This window comes from Lissotriton vulgaris, chromosome 5, assembly GCF_964263255.1.
Source record: "Lissotriton vulgaris chromosome 5, aLisVul1.2, whole genome shotgun sequence".
Classification (NCBI taxonomy): domain Eukaryota; kingdom Metazoa; phylum Chordata; class Amphibia; order Caudata; family Salamandridae; genus Lissotriton; species Lissotriton vulgaris.
Window position 1 is genome coordinate 2023570568 of NC_141693.1, and position 22970 is coordinate 2023593537.

A 22970-nucleotide genomic window follows, 5' to 3' on the forward strand; every position below is an offset into this window, starting at 1 on the left:
GCCAAGCCTGAGAGACCCATACTCCCACTTCGACGCCTGAGTCTAAACCTGAGAAACCCATACTCCACACTCTCACTCCAAGGTCTGACCCCAAGCCTCAGAGACACATACTCCAACTCCCGAGTCCAAGACTGAGAGCCCCTTACTACCCACTCAGAAGCATGACCCCAGGCCTGAAAGACCCATCTTACCACTCAGAGGCCTGAGTCCAAACCTGAGAAACCCATACTCCACACTCTCACTCCAATGTCTGACCCCAAGCCTCAGAGACACATACTCCAACTCCCGAGTCCAAGACTGAGAGACACATACTACCCACTCAGAAGCATGACCCCAGGCCTGAAAGACCCATCTTACCACTCAGAGGCCTGAGTCCAAGCCTGAAAAACCCATACTCCACTCTAAGGACCGAATCCAAGCCTGAGAGACTCATACACACACTTTGAGGCTTGACTCCAAGCATGAGAGATCCATACCCCCACTCCAAGACCCGAGTCCAACTTTGAGAGATCCTTATTCCTGCTCTGAGGTCTTACTCCAAACCTGGGAGACCCATACTCCCACTCCGAGGCCTGACCCCAAGCCTGAGAGACCCATTATCCCACTCCGAGGCATGAGCTCACGCCTGAGAAACCCATAGTTCCACTCGAAGGCTCAGTCCTAGCCTGGGAGACCCATACTCCCTTTCCAAAGCCTACCTTCAAGCCTGAAAGAACCATACTCTCATGCAGAGGCCTAAGTCCAATCTTGAGAGACTCATACTCTCACTCTAAGGCCTGAGTCCAAGCCGGGAAGACTCATACTCGCACTGCAAGGCCTGACCCCAAGCCTGATAGACCCATACTCCCACTCCAACGCCTGAGTCCAAACCTGAGAAACCCATACTCCACACTCTCACTCCAATGTCTGACCCCAAGCCTCAGAGACACATACTCCAACTCCCGAGTCCAAGACTGAGAGACACATACTACCCACTCAGAAGCATGACCCCAGGCCTGAAAGACCCATCTTACCACTCAGAGGCCTGAGTCCAAGCCTGAAAAACCCATACTCCACTCTAAGGACCGAATCCAAGCCTGAGAGACTCATACACACACTTTGAGGCTTGACTCCAAGCATGAGAGATCCATACCCCCACTCCAAGACCCGAGTCCAACTTTGAGAGATCCTTATTCCTGCTCTGAGGTCTTACTCCAAACCTGGGAGACCCATACTCCCACTCCGAGGCCTGACCCCAAGCCTGAGAGACCCATTATCCCACTCCGAGGCATGAGCTCACGCCTGAGAAACCCATAGTTCCACTCGAAGGCTCAGTCCTAGCCTGGGAGACCCATACTCCCTTTCCAAAGCCTACCTTCAAGCCTGAAAGAACCATACTCTCATGCAGAGGCCTAAGTCCAATCTTGAGAGACTCATACTCTCACTCTAAGGCCTGAGTCCAAGCCGGGAAGACTCATACTCGCACTGCAAGGCCTGACCCCAAGCCTGATAGACCCATACTCCCACTCCAACGCCTGAGTCCAAACCTGAGAAACCCATACTCCACACTCTCACTCCAAGGCCTGACCCCAAGCCTCAGAGACACATACTCCAACTCCAAGGCCCGAGTCCAATACTGAAAGACCCATACTACCCACTCAGAGGCATGACCCCACACCTGAAAGACCCATCTTACCACTCAGAAGCCTGACCAAAAGCATGAGAGACCCATACTCCCACTCTGAGGCCTCACCCCAAGCATGAGAAACCCATACTCCCACTCCGAAGTCTGACCGCAAGCCTGATAAACCCACACTCCTATTCTGAAGGCCAAGCATGAGAGACCCATACTCTTACTCCAAGGCCTCAGTCCAATCTTGATAGACCCATACTGCCAACCCAAGTCCAAGCCTGAAACCTGAGTGCAAGCTTGAGAGACCCAGACTCCCATTTTCAGGGCTGAGTCAGAGCCTGAGAGACCCATACTCCCACTCCGAGGCCTTATCCTAAGGTTGGGAGACCCAAACTCCCACTCAGAGGCCTGATCCTAAGCTTGGTAGACCCATACTCCCACTCCGAGGCCTGATCCTAAGCTTGGGAGACCCATACTCCCACTCCGAGGCCTGATCCAGAGCCTAGGAGACCCATATTCCCCTCTGAGGCATGATCCTAAGCTTGGGTGACGTATACTCCCATTCCGAGTCCTGATCCTATGCTTGGGAGACCAAGACTCCCTTTTTCAGGGCTGAGTCCGAGCCTGAGAGACCCAAGCTCCCACTCCGAGGCCTGATCCAGATCCTAGGAGACCCATATTCCCCCTCTGAGACCTGATCCAGAGCCTAGTAGACCCATATTCCCCCTCCGAGGCCTGATCCAGAGCCTAGGAGACCCATATTCCCCGTCCTAGGCCTGATCCTAAGCTTGGGAGACCTATACTCCCATTCCGAGGCCTGATCCAGAGCCTAGGAGACCCATATTCTCCCTCCGAGGCCTGATCCTAAGCTTGGGAGACCTATACTCCCACTCCGAGGCCTGATCCAGAGCCTAGAAGACCCATATTCCCCCTCCGAGGCCTGATCCTAAGCTTGGAAGACCCAAACTCCCACTCCGAGGCCTGATCCAGAGCCTAGGAGACCCATATTCCCCCTCGGATGCCTGATCCTAAGCTTGGGAGACCCAAACTCCCACTCCAAGGCCTGATCCAGAGCCTAGGAGACCCATATTCCCCCTCCGAGGCCTGATCCTAAGCTTGGAGACCCATACTCCCACTCCGAGGCCTGATCCAGAGCCTAGGAGCCCCATAATCCCCCTCCGAGGCCTGATCCTAAGCTTGGGAGACCAAGACTCCCTTTTTCAGGGCTGAGTCCGAGCCTGAGAGACCCAAGCTCCCACTCCGAGGCCTGATCCTAAGCTTAGGAGACCCATACTCCCCCTCCGAGGCCTGATCCAGAGTCTAGGAGACCCAGACTTCCACTCCGAGGCCTGATCCTAAGCTTGGGAGACACATACTCCCACTTCGACGCCTCATCCAGAGCCTAGGAGACCCATATTCCCCCTCCGGGGCCTGATCTAAACTTGGGAGACATATACTCCCACTCCGAGGCCTGATCCAGAGCCTAGGAGACCCATATTCCCCTTCCGAGGCCTGATCCTAAGCTTGGGAGACCCATACTCCCACTCCGAGGCCTGATCCTATGCTTGGAGACCAAGACTCCCTTTTTCAGGGCTGAGTCCGAGCCTGAGAGACCCAAGCTCCCACTCTGAGGCCTGATCCTAAGCTTGGGAGACCCATACTCCCACTCCGAGGCCTGATCCTAAGCTTAGGAGACCCATACTCCCACTCCGAGGCCTGATCCTAAGCTTGGGAGACCCAAGCTCCCACTCCGAGGCCTGATCCTGAGCTTGGGAGACCCATACTCCCACTCCGAGGCCTGATCCTAAGCTTGGGAGACCCATATTCCTACTCCGAGGCCTGATCCTAAGCTTAGGAGACCCATACTCCCACTCCGAGGCCTGATCCAGAGCCTAGGAGACCCATATTCCCCCTCCGAGGCCTGATCCTAAGCTTAGGAGACCCATACTCCCACACGGAGGCCTGATCCAGAGCCTAAGAGACCCATACTCCCACTCCGAGGCCTGATCAAGAGCCTAGGAGACCCATACTCCCACTCCGAGGCCTGATCCTAAGCTTAGGAGACCCATACTCCCACTCCGAGGCCTGATCCAGTGCCTAAGAGACCCATACTCCCACTCCGAGGCCTGATCCTATGCTTGGGAGACCCATACTCCCACTCCGAGACCTGATCCAGAGACTAAGAGAACCATACTCCCACTCCGAGGCGTGATCCAGAGCCTAAGAGACCCATATTCCCCCTCCGAGGACTGATCCTAAGCTTAGGAGACCCATACTCCCACTCCGAGGCCTGATCCAGAGCCTAAGAGACCCATACTCCCACTCCGAGGCCTGATCCAGAGCCAAAGAGACCCATACTCCCACTCCGAGGCCTGATCCTAAGCTTAGGAGACCCATACTCCCACTCCGAGGCCTGATCCAGAGCCTAAGAGACCCATACTCCCACTCCGAGGCCTGATCCAGAGCCTAAGAGACCCATACTCCCACTCCAAAACCTGATCCAGAGCCTAAGAGACCCATACTCCCACTCCGAGGCCTGATCCAGAGCCTAAGAGACCCATACTCCCACTCCGAGGCCTAATCCAGAGCCTAAGAGACCCATACTCCCACTCCAAGGCCTGATCCAGAGCCTAAGAGACCCATACTCCCACTCCGAGGCCTGATCCAGAGCCTAGGAGACCCATATTCCCCTTCCGAGGCCTGATCCTAAGCTTAGGAGACCTATACTCCCACTCCGATTCCTGATCCAGTGCCTAAGAGACCCATACTCCCACTCCGAGGCCTGATCCAGAGCCTGAGACCCATACTCCCACTCTGAGGCCTGATCCAGAGCCTAAGAGACCCATATTCCCCCTCCGAGGCCTGATCCTAAGCTTAGAAGACCCATACTCCCACTCCGAGGCCTGATCCAGAGCCTAAGAGACCCATATTCCCCCTCCGAGGACTGATCCTAAGCTTAGGAGACCCATACTCCCACTCCGAGGCCTGATCCAGAGCCTAAGAGACCCATACTCCCTCTCCGAGGCCTGATCCAGAGCCAAAGAGACCCATACTCCCACTCCGAGGCCTGATCCTAAGCTTAGGAGACCCATACTCCCACTCCGAGGCCTGATCCAGAGCCTAAGACACCCATACTCCCACTCCGAGGCCTGATCCAGAGCCTAAGAGACCCATACTCCCACTCCAAAACCTGATCCAGAGCCTAAGAGACCCATACTCCCACTCCGAGGCCTGATCCAGAGCCTAAGAGACCCATACTCCCACTCCAAGGCCTGATCCAGAGCCTAAGAGACCCATACTCCCACTCCGAGGCCTGATCCAGAGCCTAGGAGACCCATACTCCCACTCCGAGGCCTGATTCTATGCTTAGGAGACCTATACTCCCACTCCGAGGCCTGATCCAGTGCCTAAGAGACCCATACTCCCACTCCGAGGCCTGATCTAGAGCCTGAGACCCATACTCCCACTCCGAGGCCTGATCAAGAGCCTAAGAGACCCATACTCCCACTCCGAGGCCTGATTCTATGCTTAGGAGACCTATACTCCCACTTCGAGGCCTGATCCAGAGCCTAAGAGACCCATATTCCCCCTCCGAGGCCTGATCCTAAGCTTAGGAGACTCATACTCCCACTCCGAGGCCTGATCCAGAGCCTAAGAGACCCATACTCCCACTCCGAGGCCTGATCCTAAGCTTAGAAGACCCATACTCCCACTCCGAGGCCTGATCCAGAGCCTAAGAGACCCATACTCCTACTCCGAGGCCTGATCCAGAGCCGAAGAGACCCATACTCCCACTCCGAGGCCTGATCCGAGGCCTAAGAGACCCATATTCCCCCTCCGAGGCCTGATCCTAAGCTTAGGAGACTCATACTCCCACTCCGAGGCCTGATCCAGAGCCGAAGAGACCCATACTCCCACTCCGAGGCCTGATCCGAGGCCTAAGAGACCCATACTCCCACTCCGAGGCCTGATCCTAAACTTAGGAGACCCATACTCCCACTCCGAGGCCTGATCCTTTGCTTGGGAGACCAAGACTCCCTTTTTCAGGGCTGAGTCCGAGCCTAGGAGACCCATATTCCCCTTCCAGGGCATGATCCTAAGCTTGGGAGACCCATACTCCCACTCCGAGGCCTGATCCTATGCTTGGGAGACCTATACTCCCACTCCAAGGCCTGCTCCAGAGCCTAGGAGACCCTTATTCCCCTTCCGAGGCCTGATCCTAAGCTTGGGAGACCCATACTCCCACTCCGAGGCCTGATCCTAAGCTTGGGAGGCCCATACTCCCACTCCAAGGCCTGCTCCGGAGCCTAGGAGACCCTTATTCCCCTTCCGAGGCCTGATCCTAAGCTTGGGAGACCCATACTCCCACTCCGAGACCTGATCCTAAGCTTGGGAGACCTATACTCCAACTCCGAGGCCTGATCCAGAGCCTAGGAGACCCTTATTCCCCTTCCGAGGCCTGATCCTAAGCTTGGGAGACCTATACTCCCACTCCGAGGCCTGATCCACAGCCTAGGAGACCCATAATCCCACTCCGACCCAAGCTCCCTCTCCGAGGCCTGACTCAATACTCTGGATCTGAGTCTCATCTTAGACATACTCCGACTCTGAAGAATGGGCCTTTTTAGTCTGTAGCTAGTGCTGTATCTCCCGCTTTGCATTGCACTGCAGTTTCTGGTGCTTTACATTGTGGGGCACAAAGGAGTGGCCCATGCAGGTAAGAGTGTGGGGCGGTTGGTCCAGGTTGGGGGGGATTCGACAGACCACAAGGGAACATTAAATGAATAATTAATTTTCCTTTGTCGTCTGTCGAACTCCCCCCCACCCGGCCCCACCACCCCACTGCTCCTACCTGCACAGGCCGCTGCTGGTGGCCCACCCTGATGTGCTTTCTTGTTGCTGCAGCACTCTGGGGGGTCATATAGGTGAGTGAGGGGACAGGGCTCTGGGTTTGGTTCTCACTGTTCTATTACTTTATTCATATTTCTTTCCTCTGCAGGGTGGAGCTGGTTAGCCTGGCAACCCAGTACCAGACGGTGAACCTGGGGCAGGGGTTCCCGGACTTCTCCCCTCCGGCTGCCCTGAAGGAAGCCTTTGTGCGTGCCATTAGTGGCGAGGACAGCAGCCTGAACCAGTATACCCGGGCCTTTGTGAGTGCACAAGCATGAGCTACCTGCCTGGGGGACTGCTCGCTTTCAAAGAACCACAGCTCAAGCCTGCACCCTACGCACCCTACCAGTCCTCTGTGGTACTGCAGCCTTTAAAAATACCACAGCTCAAGCCTGCACCCTACCAGTCCTCTGTGGTACTGCAGCCTTTCAAAGTACCACAGCTCAAGCCTGCACCCTACCAGTCCTCTGTGGTACCGCAGCCTTTCAAAGTACCACAGCTCAAGCCTGCACCCTACCAGTCCTCTGTAGTACCGCAGCCTTTCAAAGTACCACAGCTCAAGCCTGCACCATACCAGTCCTCTGTGGTACCGCAGCCTTTCAAAGTACCTCAGCTCAAGCCAGCACCCTACCAGTACTCGTGGTACCGCAGCCTTTCAAAGTAGCACAGCTCAAGCCTGCACCTTACCAGTCCTCTGTGGTACCGCAGCCTTTCAAAGTACCACAGCTCAAGCCTGCACCCTACCAGTCCTCTGTGGTACCGCAGCCTTTCAAAGTACCACAGCTCAAGCCTGCACCATACCAGTCCTCTGTGGTACCGCAGCCTTTCAAAGTACCTCAGCTCAAGCCTGCACCCTACCAGTCCTCTGTGGTACTGCAGCCTTTCAAAGTACCACAGCTCAAGCCTGCACCCTACCAGTCCTCTGTGGTACCGCAGCCTTTCAAAGTACCACAGCTCAAGCCTGCACCCTACCAGTCCTCTGTGGTACCGCAGCCTTTCAAAGTACCACAGCTCAAGCCTGCACCCTACCAGTCCTCTGTGGTACCGCAGCCTTTCAAAGTACCACAGCTCAAGCCTGCACCCTACCAGTCCTCTGTGGTACCGCAGCCTTTCAAAGTAGCACAGCTCAAGCCTGCACCCTACCAGTCCTCTGTGGTACCGCAGCTTTTCAAAGTACCACAGCTCAAGCCTGCACCCTACCAGTCCTCTGTGGTACCGCAGCCTTTCAAAGTACCACAGCTCAAGCCTCTTTGCTACTAGTCCTCTGTGGTACCGCAGCCTTTCAAAGTACCACAGCTCAAGCCGGCACCCTACCAGTCCTCTGTGGTACCGCAGCCTTTCAAAGTACCACAGCTCAAGCCTCTTTGCTACTAGTCCTCTGTGGCGGTACAGATCAAGGGTCCTCCCTGCCAGTCCTCTGCGGTACCACAGGTCAAGCTTCCTCCCAGGCAGATTTTTGTGGCGCCTCAAGTTATGTCTCCTCCCTCTCAATCCTGTGTGGTACTACAGCCTTTTATAGGGCCACAGCTAAAGTCTCCTCCCAGCCAAGTCACCTGTGGTACCGCAGCCTTTCCAAGGACCACAGCTTATGGACAATCCTCTGTGGTAACAGCCTTTCAACAAAACCAAACATAAACTTCTCCAGTTAGATCAATACAAAAACATTGTTTACAGTATTTAGGAGCCATAAATCAGACCAGTTGGATTTATAGTTTATTTTTCATCAATATAAATATTTTGTACTTAACAATAAAAAAGATTTTTTATCAACGATACATACATGGATTTAGGGGCAGATGTATCATCCGTTTTTTTTGTCGCAAACGCTGCAAATCGCAAAAAAGCAGGGCTTGCGACAAAAAAATCGGCAAATGCGATGTATCAAAAAATTGCACTGCAAAATTAAGGAATCGCAAAATTTGCGATTCCTTAATTTTGCGCAAGCATTTAAGGAATCGCAAATAGCGATTCCTTAAATGCTATGTATGTAGCATATAAGCTTTGCGAATTTAGGCTAAGAAATCGCAAATTACCACCAACTTGTAGTTGGTGGTAATTTGGGAATTCTTTAAAAAATTCCCTTTTTGAAATTTCTAAAGGTGCCATGTGACGCTCATACATGCCCTTAGGGCATGTATGTGTGCCATATGCGCACACATGTAAATTTCAGGGGTGCAGCAGGGTGTCCTTAAGACACCCTTGAAATTATTCTCACTTTGCGATTAGCAAATTGCGAATCGCAAATTGAGAATAACTTTCCATTCATTCCTAAGGGCCTCCTGGCCCATAGAAATGAATTGGAAATTATTCCTTAATTGCGATTAGCAATTTGCTAATCGCAATGAAGGAATTTTAAGAAATCCAAAAAAATAGCGAATTTCTAGATACATACCATTTCGCTATTCTCAAATAGCGATTCTCAAAAAATCGCTATTTGAGAATCGCTAAAGGGTATCTTGATACATCTGGCCCTTTGTGAGCTCCACATGAGTTCAGAACATATATAAACAAAACCAAAAGCAAGAAACATGACCACAGAGCATATTTGAAAAAACAACAGCCATTCAAGCCTCCTCCTTCCTACTTCTCTCTGGCACCACAGGTCAAGTCTCCTCCCAGCCATTACTCTGGGGTACCACATCGCAGGGCTCCTTCTTGCCAATCCTCTGTGGTACCACATCTCATCCCTCCTCCCTGTCAATCTTCTGATGTCCTCTCCAAGAACCACAGTGTATGTTTCTTCCCTGCCAGTTGTCTGTGGTACCACAGTCTTTTAGAGGCTCACAGCTCTTGTATTCTTCCTACCAGTCCACTTTGATACCACAGCCTTTCATAGGACCACTGCTTAAGTTTTATCCCTGCCAATCCTCAGTGGTACCACATCTCACACCACTTCTCTACCAGTCCTCTGTGGTACCGCAGCCTTTCAAAGTACCACAGCTCAAGCCTGCACCCTACCAGTCCTCTGTGGTACCGCAGCCTTTCAAAGTAGCACAGCTCAAGCCTGCACCCTACCAGTCCTCTGTGGTACCGCAGCCTTTCAAAGTACCACAGCTCAAGCCTGCACCCTACCAGTCCTCTGTGGTACCACAGCCTTTCAAAGTACCACAGCTCAAGCCTGCACCCTACCAGTCCTCTGTGGTACCGCAGCCTTTCAAAGTACCACAGCTCAAGCCTGCACCCTACCAGTCCTCTGTGGTACCGCAGCTTTTCAAAGTACCACAGCTCAAGCCTGCACCCTACCAGTCCTCTGTGGTACCGCAGCCTTTCAAAGTACCACAGCACAAGCCTGCACCCTACCAGTCCTCTGTGGTCCCGCAGCCTTTCAAAGTACCACAGCTCAAGCCTGCACCCTACCAGTCCTCTGTGGTACCGCAGCCTTTCAAAGTACCACAGCTCAAGCCTGCACCCTACCAGTCCTCTGTGGTACCGCAGCCTTTCAAAGTACCACAGCTCAAGCCTGCACCCTACCAGTCCTCTGTGGTACCGCAGCCTTTCAAAGTACCACAGCTCAAGCCTGCACCCTACCAGTCCTCTGTGGTACCGCAGCCTTTCAAAGTACCACAGCTCAAGCCTGCACCCTACCAGTCCTCTGTGGTACCGTTGGTACTGCTGCCTTTCAAAGACCCACAGCTCAACCCATCTTCCTGCCACCCTCCACACCCTTCCAAAGAACCGCAACACATGCTGACACTCTGCCACTGCTCTTCTGCCTCATTTGTGGTACCAACAGCATTTCTTAGACTCACACTGCAGACATTCCTCACTTCACTCCTCATTCCCCACCACGCTTCTGTGGTACCTCAACCTTTCAAAGGGCTGCACTGTGAGCCTCAGTCCAACCATCCTCTGTGGTACCGCAGCCTTTCAAAGTACCACAGCTCAAGCCTGCACCCTACCAGTCCTCTGTGCTACCGCAGCCTTTCAAAGGCTGCACCGTGAGTCTCGGTCTCACCGCCCTCTGTGGTACTGCTACAGCGCGTCTCCAGAAACCATCTGTAATCACTACTCACCATTTCCCCTGAAACCTTAGGACACGCAAATCATGCATCAGTGGGGCCCATAACACTGCGCATTTACCCTATTCACTTACACTTGGCTTCAAGGCTTTGGTGAATTGCAAATTGAGAAACGCTATAACATTTGGTGGAGTGTCTAAAACTATTTAACTATTCATTATTTACACCTGCAGATTAAAAACAATTTACCATGATTTTATTCAGACTTAAATTATTCAGACACACCACCATAGTGGCAATGGATCTACTAGAATGAAAATTAGGCGTAGGAAGAATCAAAGACCAGCTTTTACTTCTTCATCTTTCTAATTTTTATGAAAGAAAAACATAATTATGTCTGACATTTATGCCTTAGTAAATCTTTATTCGATAAAACTTTAAACTTTATTTCAAAAAATGATCATTTTATTTAGAGCTCAAGAAAATCGCTTTATTTTAGAAGACAGTTAAAATTAGCAAAGAACTGATAGTTCCAAATTCATTCTTCTCCGCGCATCCCTGACTAACGCCCTCACCTTACCCTTCAATCCTGCAAAGCAAACAAGTAAATCACAAGAGTTCTTACATCCAGGAATCGGGCAGCAATCGGGCAGCATCTCCGATGGAAAAGGAAAAAGCGACCCCAACCTTACAAATCCAGGGGTTTTTATACACTAAATTCCTTACTTAATCTATCTAAGAAGTAACTAACATCTCTTATTCAGTTTCTCATTGGACAATTTCGGGGTGGGTGAGCATCATCTCACCATTGCAACATTTATTTTACAACGCGTCAGCGGAAAAAGAAAAGGGCTTTGTTTTAGAACAGTCTTTGGCCTAGGCATTTCCGTGAGTGGCAACATCCATACATCTTCCCAGGCTTTGAGCACGACATCATCCATGCTTGGCACCCATCCTAGGTTCCGGGCCGCATCAGCCTTGAACCTCCTCGAGCACAGGCAGTTCACTCTGACTTGCAGATTTTGGCGCGCCTGCGCAATTCAATACCCACTCGCAGTAGCTCAAAGCGGCCATTTTCTCACTAGGCCTCATAGGCCACTATTTCGAACTATCATAGAAAGAAACACAAATTCATGTTAATTATTGATTTTTAAGCCCATTCTGTCTACCACCCACCATGCTAATATGCCCATTAATTATTACCTAGCAATTAAGCGACATATAAGCGTTTATACTTACATAATCGACCCTTTTTCCACACAAACATGTACAAAAAGCACATATAAATAACGTTTTTTACAAATAAACTGCACATTAATCCACAACACGATAACAATACATATTAGCTGGGTTTATTTGCGGCATGCAAGCAAAGTTAGTTTTCCCCATGTGTAAATAAAAATAATGTGTGCACTTTACTCTATGGTTGGTTAATTTCACAAAACATGCAATCAGTAACTGTTATTGTTATGGGACATTAATTTCACGAGGGGTACACAAAATGTTGCGTTTGCCACCTCGCTCCATCAGCACCGCAGCCTTTCAAATGGCTGCACTGCTAGCCTCGGTCCCACCACCCTCTGTGTTACCACAGTCTTTCGAAGGCCTGCACTGTGAGCCTCCGACCCATCACTATGTGGTACAAGCCTCTGTCCCACCACTCTTCTGTGGTACAAGCCTCAATCCCACCACATGTTTGTGGTACCACAAGCCTCCGTCATACCACTCTTATGTGGTATGAGCCTCGATCCCACCACTCTATGTGGTATATGGCTCCATTCCACCACTCTCTTGTGATACCACAAACCTCTGTATCACCGCTCTTCTGTGGTACCACAAGCCTCCGTCCCACCACTCTTCTGTGGTACCACAAGCCTCCGTCCCACCACTCTTCTGTGGTATAAGCCACCATCCCACCACTCTTCTGTGATAAAAGCCTCAGTCTCACCACTCTTCTGTGATAAAAGCCTCAGTCTCACCACTCTTCTGTGATACAGGCCACCGTCCCACCACTCTCTTGTGATACCACAGGCCTCTGTCCCACCCCTCTACTGTGATAAAAGCCTCCATTCCACCACTCTTCTGTGGTACTACAAGCCCCTTTCCCACCACTCTTCTGTGGTACTACAAGCCTCTGTCCCACCACTCTTCTGTGGTACCAGGAGCCTCTTTTCCACCTCTCTTCTGTGGTCCAATATTCCATCCCACCATTCTCTGGTACCATAAGCACCCGTCCCAGAACTCTTAGGTGGTTCCACAAGCCTCCGTCCTACCACTTTTCTGTGGTACAAGCCACCATCCCACCACTCTTATGCAGTGCGAGCCTCTGTCCCACCACTCTTCTGTGGAACTACAAGCCTCCATTCCACCACACTCTCGTGATACCACACACCTCTGTATCACCGCTCTTCTGTGGCACAAGCCTCTGTCCCACCACTCTTCTGTGGTACCACAAGCCTCTGTCCCACCACTCTTCTGTGGTACCAGGAGCCTCTGTCCCATCACTCTTCTGTGGTACCACAAGCCTCTGTTCCACCACTCTTCTGTGGTACCAGGAGCCTCTTTTCCACCTCTCTTCTGTGGTCCAAGATTCCATCCCAGCATTCTCTGGTACCACAAGCACCCGTCCCAGAACTCTTAGGTGGTTCCACAAGCCTCCGTCCTACCACTTTTCTGTGGTACAAGCTACCATCCCACCACTCTTATGCAGTGCGAGCCTCTGTCCCACCACTCTTCTGTGGAACTACAAGCCTCCATTCCACCACTCTCTCGTGATACCACACACCTCTGTATCACCGCTCTTCTGTGGTACAAGCCTCCGTCCCACCTCTCTTCTGTGATACAAGCCTCTGTCCCACCACTCTTATACGGAGCAAGCCTCCATCCCACCACTCTTCTGTGGTACAAGTCTCCGTCCCTATGGCAAACACAACGGGCCCCTGACAATAAGGATAAACCCTATCAGGGAAATAGAACTGTTTTAGAAAGAGAGCATAGCGCCGGGCTCAGTGCTGTTGATACAAAAAATCTGTGCGCTAACTATAGACTCTTCTTGGCTTAATGAACACTGTAAACCTCCAGTTAAGAAAATATATTTCATTTTTATTAATATTTGTTTTTTTTTGCAGTATAAAAACTATGCAAGATATACAACATGTCTATATTCACTTTCCTGATGTGCACTTACATAAATACATATTGTTACATATACTTCATATTATATCTGATTTTATACAATAGATTCAAACATATTTTGAAAAAACATACTTGTTTTATACAAAAAAATACAACTTATTGTGAGCATAAACACAAAAAGGTCAGAGAACCACTGGTAGTGATTTGCAGAATACCACAAACGCGTTTCGGCAAATGCCTTCTTCAGGATTGTTCTTTTTACCAGTGAGTGCTGTATACAATGTTCCCAAACGTATTACCTGGATGCTTCTTCCTCTTATGTAGATGACGGTGTGAAAAAGTGAACCACTTAATCAAAAGCTGAATTATACCGGATCTATTCCAAAGGTTCTTCCTAGTATATATGATCTTCAAGTTGATGACCTTGATAGATTTATTCTGTGTATGCGAAGAGCTGTTTCAACTTGAGAACATTATATACAGCACTCACTGGTAAAAAGAACAATCCTGAAGAAGGCATTTGCCGAAACGAGTTTGTGGTATTCTGCAAATCACTACCAGTGGTTTTCTGTCCTTTTTGTGTTTATGCTCACAATAAGTAGTATTTTTTTTGTATAAAAAAAGTATGTTTTTTCAAAATATGTTTGAATCTATTGTATAAAATCAGATATAATGTGAAGTATATGTAACAATATGTATTTATGTAAGTGCACATCAGGAAAATTAATATAGACATATTGTATATCTTGTATAGTTTTTATACTGCAAAAAAACAAATATTAATGAAAATGAAATATATTTTCTTAACTGAATGATTACAGTGTTCATTAAGCCAAGAAGAGTCTATAGTTAGCGCACAGATTTTTTGTATCAACAGCACTGAGCCCGGCGCTATGCTCTCTTTCTAAAACAAGTCTCTGTCCCACCACTCTTCTGTGAGATTACAAGCCTCCATGTTATCACTCTCTTGAGGAACCACAAGCCTTTGTCCTACCACTCTTCTGTGTTACAAGCCTCCGTCACACTACTCTTCTGTGACACAAGCCTCCGTCCCACCACTCTTCTGTGATACAAGCCTTCGTACCACCACTCTTCTGTGATACAAGCCTTCGTCCCACCCCTCTTCTGTGATACAAGCCTCCGTCCCACCCCTCTTCTGTGATACAAGCCTTCGTCCCACCACTCTTCTGTGATACAAGCCTCCGTCCCACCACTCTTCTGTGATACAAGCCTTCGTACCACCACTCTTCTGTGATACAAGCGTTCGTCCCACCCCTCTTCTGTGATACAAGCCTCCGTCCCACCCCTCTTCTGTGATACAAGCCTTCGTCCCACCACTCTTCTGTGATACAAGCCTCCGTCCCACCACTCTTCTGTGATACAAGCCTTCGTCCCACCACTCTTCTGTGATACAAGCCTCCGTCCCACCACTCTTCTGTGATACAAGCCTTCGTACCACCACTCTTCTGTGATACAAGCCTCCGTCCCACCACTCTTCTGTGATACAAGCCTTCGTCCCACCACTCTTCTGTGATACAAGCCTTCATCCCACCACTTTTCTGTGATACAAGCCTTCGTCCCACCACTCTTCTGTGATACAAGCCTTCGTCCCACCACTCTTCTGTGATACAAGCCTCCGTCCCACCACTCTTCTGTGCTACAAGCCTTCGTCCCACCACTCTTCTGTGATACAAGCCTCCGTCCCACCACTCTTCTGTGATACAAGCCTTCATCCCACCACTTTTCTGTGATACAAGCCTTCGTACCACCACTCTTCTGTGATACAAGCCTTTGTCCCACCACTCTTCTGTGATACAAGCCTCCGTCCCACCATTCTTCTGTGATACAAGCCTCCGTCCCACCACTCTTCTGTGATACAAGCCTCCGTCCCACCACTCTTCTGCGATACAAGCCTCCGTCCCACCCCTCTTCTGTGATACAAGCCTCCGTCCGACCCCTCTTCTGTGATACAAGCCTCCGTCCCACCCCTCTTCTGTGATACAAGCCTTTGTCCCACCACTCTTCTGTGATACAAGCCTTCGTCCCACCACTCTTCTGTGATACAAGCCTTTGTCCCACCACTCTTCTGTGATACAAGCCTTCGTCCCACCACTCTTCTGTGATACAAGCCTCCGTCCCACCACTCTTCTGTGATACAAGCCTCCGTCCCACCACTCTACTGAAGGACTGGGTTCTTTTGGACCCAGCGGTGCCAGGGCACAACACCTGAAACCTTCGTGGGTAACCTGCTCCGGCGTACAAGTCACAGAGACACGGGACACTTCCTTCGGCGTCAAAGAGTCAAGGTTTATTTACTGCAGGGAACACAGAAGTCACAGGAAGTACATCGAGTGTAGTTCGGGGAGACTGCTTCAAATTGTATCTGTGGATCGCTCCTTTTATACAACTTTTACCCATATGATAACATGAGACACAATAGTTTACAACCTGGTTCCCACAAGTCGCTCTTAGAGGGGTCGTTTAGATCACTTTGAAACATACAAGGTCCGGAACATAAGTGCGGAAACATTTGGCGGTTCCCAACTGTAAAAACCCATCTTCCCACCATTAGCAAATTCCAATCAGCAGTAAAGTAGATCGAAACAAGAACGAAGACAGGTGCAGAGGAAGACGGAGACAGTGGGGAGATCGGAGAGGGTGTAAAAAAGGGGGTGTCGAGAAGCACGAGATACAGGCATCAAAGGGACGTGCCTAATGAGATGCACGGCTGAGACAATAAGCTCGTGCGGCAAGATGAGCCTCGAGCGGCGCCGTCTGCCTTACAGTAGCAACCCCCTTGTCATAAAGACACTTTCAAAGAACATGTGTCTTCCGCCATATCTTGGAAGTCCCAGGGTCGCGAAGCGGACAGTGTCCGTTCGCTGGCTACTTGAGGGCAAGAGACAAAATGGATGCCGTATCTAAGATGGAACCCGTGGGTACAGATGAGAAACCCACATAACAAACGAACGGTTTAAGTTAGCACAGCGAAACTGCGCACGCTTACTAAACTCGTCATTTGTGGTTCATAGATACTAGACTCGACCATATTCGTGCGAGTTGAAAACACCACTTACAATTGTCACGGAACCTCAGACGCTCCTTTTGCCCTCATGTAGGCAAGCACTAGTCGGAATCATACTCGATATTCATCAGACCATCAAGATGTCGTTGTAGCATAGCTCTGTCCAATCGAGTCCCCTTGGTAACAGATGGTTGTCTCATACACGTCGTAGCACAGAGGCCACATAAGGCAGGACCACACTGCACACAAAGGCAACACGTGAACAGGAACACTACCACAACCCCGATGATCGTCAGAATCTTCCAACCCCAAGTCGACATCAGGCCCCAAAACCAACCGAATAGCGTCCAATCCCCTACATCCACGTGTATGGATTCGGAGATCTTATGCAACTTCGAGATGGCTTGATAGACAGTTGGAGCATTATCAGGTATGAAAATGCAACAGCTCGAATGGATCACTTTACATACCCCACCGCGATCTGCTAAGACAACATCTAAAACCATACGGTTTTGTAATGTCATAAGTCTCTCCGCCTGAAGTTCTGTGGTGATATTACCAAGGGCACTGGCAGTAATATTAGCTGTCGATTCTACCACTCGAGTCAAATGTCTCAGGTTCCTACTGTTAACCATAGGTCCCCAAAACGGGAGGAAACCCTTGAAAAAGTCTCCTGCCTCTTGACCGGCAGTATCCTCTTCGCTAATCACGCCTCGTACAACTCTAGTCTTATGATAATCGGCATCTACAGTAAACGTCGGAGGCAACAGATTTGCAACGAAACATGAGCCCATGAAGTCTGCGGGCAACCATGTGTATGCACGATCATGACAGATGAAGTACGTACCCTTGGCAGCCAGAAACACGGGGGTCGGGGACATTGGCAGAACGTAACTTTCAGTGCAAGCACTTACTCCAAGTGAGGCTTGCGAGCCACGACCCACAAGACAAAGATTACCAGTGTGGGGTACGACCCATATTGGAAGCGAGCTTTTAAGCTGCTTTTCATTAGTGAACATACTATATTCCCCTCTACTTAGGACCCTATAGGCTTGTACCTCTTCTTTAGGGATGAGAAAAGCATCATGGACCTCGTCTTCCATGTCCTCTATAGCCATCGATAACAGCCTCTGATACGAGGTAGGACCAGAGTATGGGGAACGTTGTTCTGGAGTGGGGTGGAAACCCAGTGCGCTTCGAAACATTGTTTGGAATGCTCGAGCTGACCCTTGGGAACTATACGGTAACACCAGATATGGAATTCCCTTACCAGTAGTATGTGGCATCAACCCACACACCCAACAATTAGTAGTGTTAACCACTAACTGATGCTGATGGAGGAGCTGGATAAAGGAATTGTTGCGGAATTCTACACGTCTAGCCTGTTCGTGTTCCGGTAACATATGAAAAGAATGGGGAGAAGCAGTAGAAGTAAGGTTAGGGTAAGGAGTAGGAGTAGGGGTAGCAAGTAAAAAGTAAGACATAGTGTAATACACCCCACCCGCCAAAAATGCAGAAGCAGTTAAAAACAAAACAAACAATTGGGATACAAAACATTTAGTACGACTAAGTTTCTGCAGCTTGACTCTATATGCCTGAGCTCTTTCCAAATCATTCAGCTTCGAAAATGCCATTTCCCTACGACCGTCCGCAACGTTTCTTGACGCACTTCGTTCTGTGCAGCAGTAGTCAATCCCCAGGAGTTCCTAGGAATCGACGGCCTTTAACCTAGCGTCAAGACCTACTGTCCAGAAGGAAGTACGCGCGCGGCCCTACGGCCCTCAATACACAAAGTATATGTAGCACAATATTTCTCAGCTGTGGAAGGAAAAAGATACAAAGAAAAAAACTCAATATATGTACAAAACAATTTTCAATAATACGATTGTCCAAAGCTGATCAGGGGAAACGAGGATATTGCAGTTATCAATTTCAGCAAAGCAAGCAAATTTTATTTGTCCTTAGTATGAGATCTCAAAGAATATCGATGTTTCCCGGGACGTGTCTGCTCGTCGAACAAAGGATCTGTTGAAGAGACAGCGTCCTGCTGATCAGTTCGTTGGTCTGGTCTTGAGTCTTTTGCTGACAAGTGTTCAACAGTGGCTTTCTGCTGCGCTGAGGGTTCTTCAACAAGCTGTGCGTCGCTAAAAGGTACAAACGCCGGCAATTTTTCTGTTTCTGTTGACGCAATGCCTTTCCTCACCCACGGGTCTGCTGACAAAGGAATAGGGACTCGCTTACAGTGGGTAGCATGTACCCAATTTTTCCGCCCCTCAAGACGAACGGCAGTCCTCGTGGCCAGGAGCACCTGGTAAGGTCCGGTAAAGCGGGGGTCCAGATTCTTTTTGCGTGAAAAATTTCGGGTAACTACCCAATCTCCAGGCTGGAGCTGGTGGCCTGGACCCTCCGTCTGCGTCGGCAAGGCGTCGCAAACCTGTTGATGAATTAACCTCAGTTTAGCAGTCAAGTCATGTAAGTAGTCAATCAACATCGGAAACTCAAGATCAGAGAATACACCTGGCCTAGGAACCCCCCACACATTCGCAGGACGGCCGAACACTATTTCATAGGGACTGAGCCCTATTCGGGAGTGTACAGTCGCCCTAGTTGACAGTAATGCTAGAGGCAAAGCATCAGGCCACGAAAGTCCAGTCGTAGCTTGAATCTTCGCTAATTTTAGTTTAAGGGTGCCATTGTACCCTTCAACTAATCCAGCTGACTGGGGATGATTGGCGCTATGGAATTTCTGATTGATTCCAAGGCCCTTACACACACTCTTCATCACACTTCCAACAAACTCACTTCCGTTATCTGACCACACGACTCTAGGCATTCCATACCGAGGAAAGTATTCCTTCAGTAGGATTTTCGCAGTAGACAAAGCAGTGTTGTCCTTGAGGGGATAGGCCTCGATCCATCGGGAGAATGCGCAAACCACAACCAAAACATATTTCAGGTTATTGCATCTCTCCATATGGATGAAGTCCAATTGGATCACCTCAAAGGGATACGAAGGAGGAGCAAAACTGCCAGGAGGAGTTGGGGTTCCTTTGCCAGGATTGTACATTATACACACCATACAATTCTTCACCAAACGTTCAGCACACTTAGTAATTCCATCACTCTTCCACACATCAGCCAGCAACTTACAAATACCTTTCGCGCTAATATGTGCTAACCCATGTGCCATTTGCACAACGGCCAGTACATACGCATCAGGCAACATCCATCTTCTCTGATCCGACAAATCAATCCAGCAACCATTCGCATCCAACCTTCCCGTACTTTCTTTCCACTTCATCTTTTCAGTCTCGGTGGCCTCATTCTGTATTGCTTTCACACTCTCTATGGTATTCTCACACATACTTGATTCTGTAGGCCACCTAACCGAACTCGTCACATACATTCGAGTGCTAAGGTTCCGGGCAGTCTCCTTAGCAATTTCGTCTGCAAACGCATTACCACGACCAACATCATCCGTCACTTTACGATGCGCACTACACTTAACAATTGCAACTTGAGCAGGCAAAGTCAATGCATCCAAAAGATCGTTCACAAGCTGGCCATGCTGTATTTTCGTGCCATGCGACGTCAAGAAACCACGCTCTCGCCACAACCGTCCAAAACTATGCGCTACACCGAAAGCATACTGACTATCGGTGTACACGTTCACACGTTTACCTTTTGCTAACACACATGCTCTAGTGAGAGCAATCAGCTCTGCAGCCTGGGCAGAATTCTGATTCAATCTTGCAGTCTCAACAACAGTATTCAACGTTACCACAGCATAAGCAGTAGTCACATCACCATTCGGCAACTTAAAACATGACCCATCCACATACAGGATGCCATCCGGGTCTTCCAATGGGGTGTTTTTAAGGTCCACTCGACCTTTTGTTTCCTCTTCTGTCCGCAAGTAACAGTCATGTTCTGCTACTTCATCTGACTCTGCACTAATTGGTAACAAAGTTGCCGGATTTAGGACATTACAACGTTTTATCTGAATGTGGCTTGCCAAAAGCGTCAATTCGTACCCAGACAACCTCGCACTCGTCAAGTGCTGAGTTTTCGTACGATTCAACAAAGTATCGACTGCATGCGGAACCATCACCGTAAGCATATTATCCATGACCAATCCTGCTGATTGTCGGATGGAGACCGCAGCTGCCGCAGTTGCTCTCAAACAACTCGGCAATGCTCTAGCTACTGGGTCTAAGGTCGAGGAAAAATATGCGCATGGACGTTGCTTACCACCAAAAGGTTGCGTTAAGACGCTTAAAGCACAACCTTCCCTCTCGTGAACATATAACGTGAACGGTTTACTGTAATCAGGGGTACCTAACACAGGAGCCGAACACAATGAATCACGCAGTTCAGAAAAACTTTTCTGACATTCTTCCGTCCATGGTAAAGGAGTTGAAACATCCTTGCACGTAAGAGCCACCAATGGTTTCGCTAGCAATGAAAAATTAGGAATCCACTGCCTGCAGTACGACGTGATACCTAGAAAGGCACGCACATCTCTTTGGGTTTGTGGCACAGCCATTCGCGCAATCGCTGCAATTCTCTCTGGGGTCAATCTCCTTCCCTCCTTTGACAATAAGTGACCTAAATAGGTTACTTCTTGACAACAATATTGGAGTTTAGAAGGTGACACCTTGTGATGTAACTCACAGAGATGTTGCAGCAACGATACCGTAGCAATTTTGCAGATGTCCTGAGTATCAGCAGCCACCAATAGGTCGTCGACGTATTGGATTAAAGCCGCACCAACCGGCAACCTAAACGCATCTAGTTGACCCTTCAAAGCTTGACTGTAAATCGATGGACTTTCACAGTAGCCCTGAGGAGCGCGTTTGAAACGGAAGCTACGCCCACCAAGAGAGAAACCGAAAAGGTCCCTGCTCTCTTCGGCAATCGGGATGCTGAAAAACGCATTTTTCAAATCAATCACCGAAAACCATGAAGCTGTAGCTGGAATCAGAGTCAGTAGCGCCGTGATGTCAGGCACAACAGGGAATTGAGGAACCACAATTTTATTTACCTCCCGCAAATCGATAACAAAACGATAAACAGGCGGTTTGGTAGGATCAGTACGTTTAAGAATGGGCAGTACAGGACTATTGCACACGTTTCCCCGAGTCTCTTCAATGACATCTTTCTCGATCAAATCATAGATGATCGCTAACAAAGCTCGTTCACCATCAAGGGAGATACGATATTGGGGAATACGTGGCAATCGCACATTCGATTTCAACTGAACAACATAAGGGGAGATATCAAGTAGGCCCACATCATTTGGACCCGTCGCCCACAAAGACGCAGGAAGAGAATCCAATTCCGGTGGAAGCTTATCGAGTGACAAGTACATGGGAGAGACTACTCTCTCTCCGAACGTAAGCTTTACCCCCGCAGGGGAACAATACAAAGTTGCATACAAACGTTTAAGCAGATCCAGACCCAAAAGATTTTCGCCACAACCAGTGGTCAAAATTAACGGAGCTTCGAGCTCACGAGGCCCAATTTTAAGGGGCAGAGGGCACGAAACTGGATTGCTAACGGGGGCGCCAGAGAATCCAACGGAAACATTTGTTAAGCCAGACAAAGGTGCGCCAGGGAGTTTCGAATGCATGATAGAACTTTTCGCTGCACCAGTGTCCAACAGAAAAGGCTCAACGACGCCCGATGTAGCAACTGCGACATAAGGCCCTCTCTGATCAACCGGAACTGATACCACTCCCTCTCCTTGTCTTTGGCTGTCCTAGTAATTACTATCGTCAGTTCCCTGATCGACGTAATAATCGTCTACATTATACTGCGCAGATCGTCCTTGCGATGATCCACGTTGATCAAAACAGTTATTAGAATTTGATGAATTGTCAGAACGGTCGTTCTGAGCACCACGACCTCTACCACGTGATGCGTTCTGTGAACCACCACGACCTCCTCTAGACGACGTACCACTAGTACGGTCATTTAAAGCAGGACAATTGAATTTAATGTGTCCCTCCTGTCTACAGTAAGCACATTGATTGTACCCTAATGAAGATCTTTGGAAAGATGAATCATTACGCGACTGCGATCGATTCGATTGCGACTGCGATCTATTCTGCTGAGGCGCATTCTGATTAGAACGCGGCGGATACGCTTGTTGCAACAACACTTTAGTTTTCAGCTCTTTCGTTTTTTTATCGGCACGGTCATTTTCCTCTTTTTCTCTATTTTCGTAATATTGTGCCGTAGCCAATATCTGAGCTGAGGTAGAAACAGCCCACGCACTTTCTGAATTCTTTAATTTAGTGCACAAGTCGGGCAATAAGTTCGATACGAATTTATCTACAAACAACCG

The 22970-nt window shown here is 49.3% G+C and overlaps 1 protein-coding gene across 12 annotated transcripts in view; it reads left to right on the forward strand.

Annotated features, from left to right (window-relative positions):
* KYAT1 (kynurenine aminotransferase 1) overlaps window positions 1-22970 on the forward strand; it is a 350381-nt gene that overhangs the window by 207834 nt on the left and 119577 nt on the right. For 10 of the 12 annotated variants that reach the window (XM_086924868.1, XM_086924869.1, XM_086924874.1 and 7 more), the window contains one exon: window positions 6612-6762. The exons of the other annotated variants lie outside the window; for them this stretch is intronic. In XM_086924868.1, the coding sequence (XP_086780994.1) occupies window positions 6612-6762 (151 nt within the window). The remainder of the gene's footprint in view (window positions 1-6611; window positions 6763-22970) is intronic. 12 annotated transcript variants of the gene reach the window in all.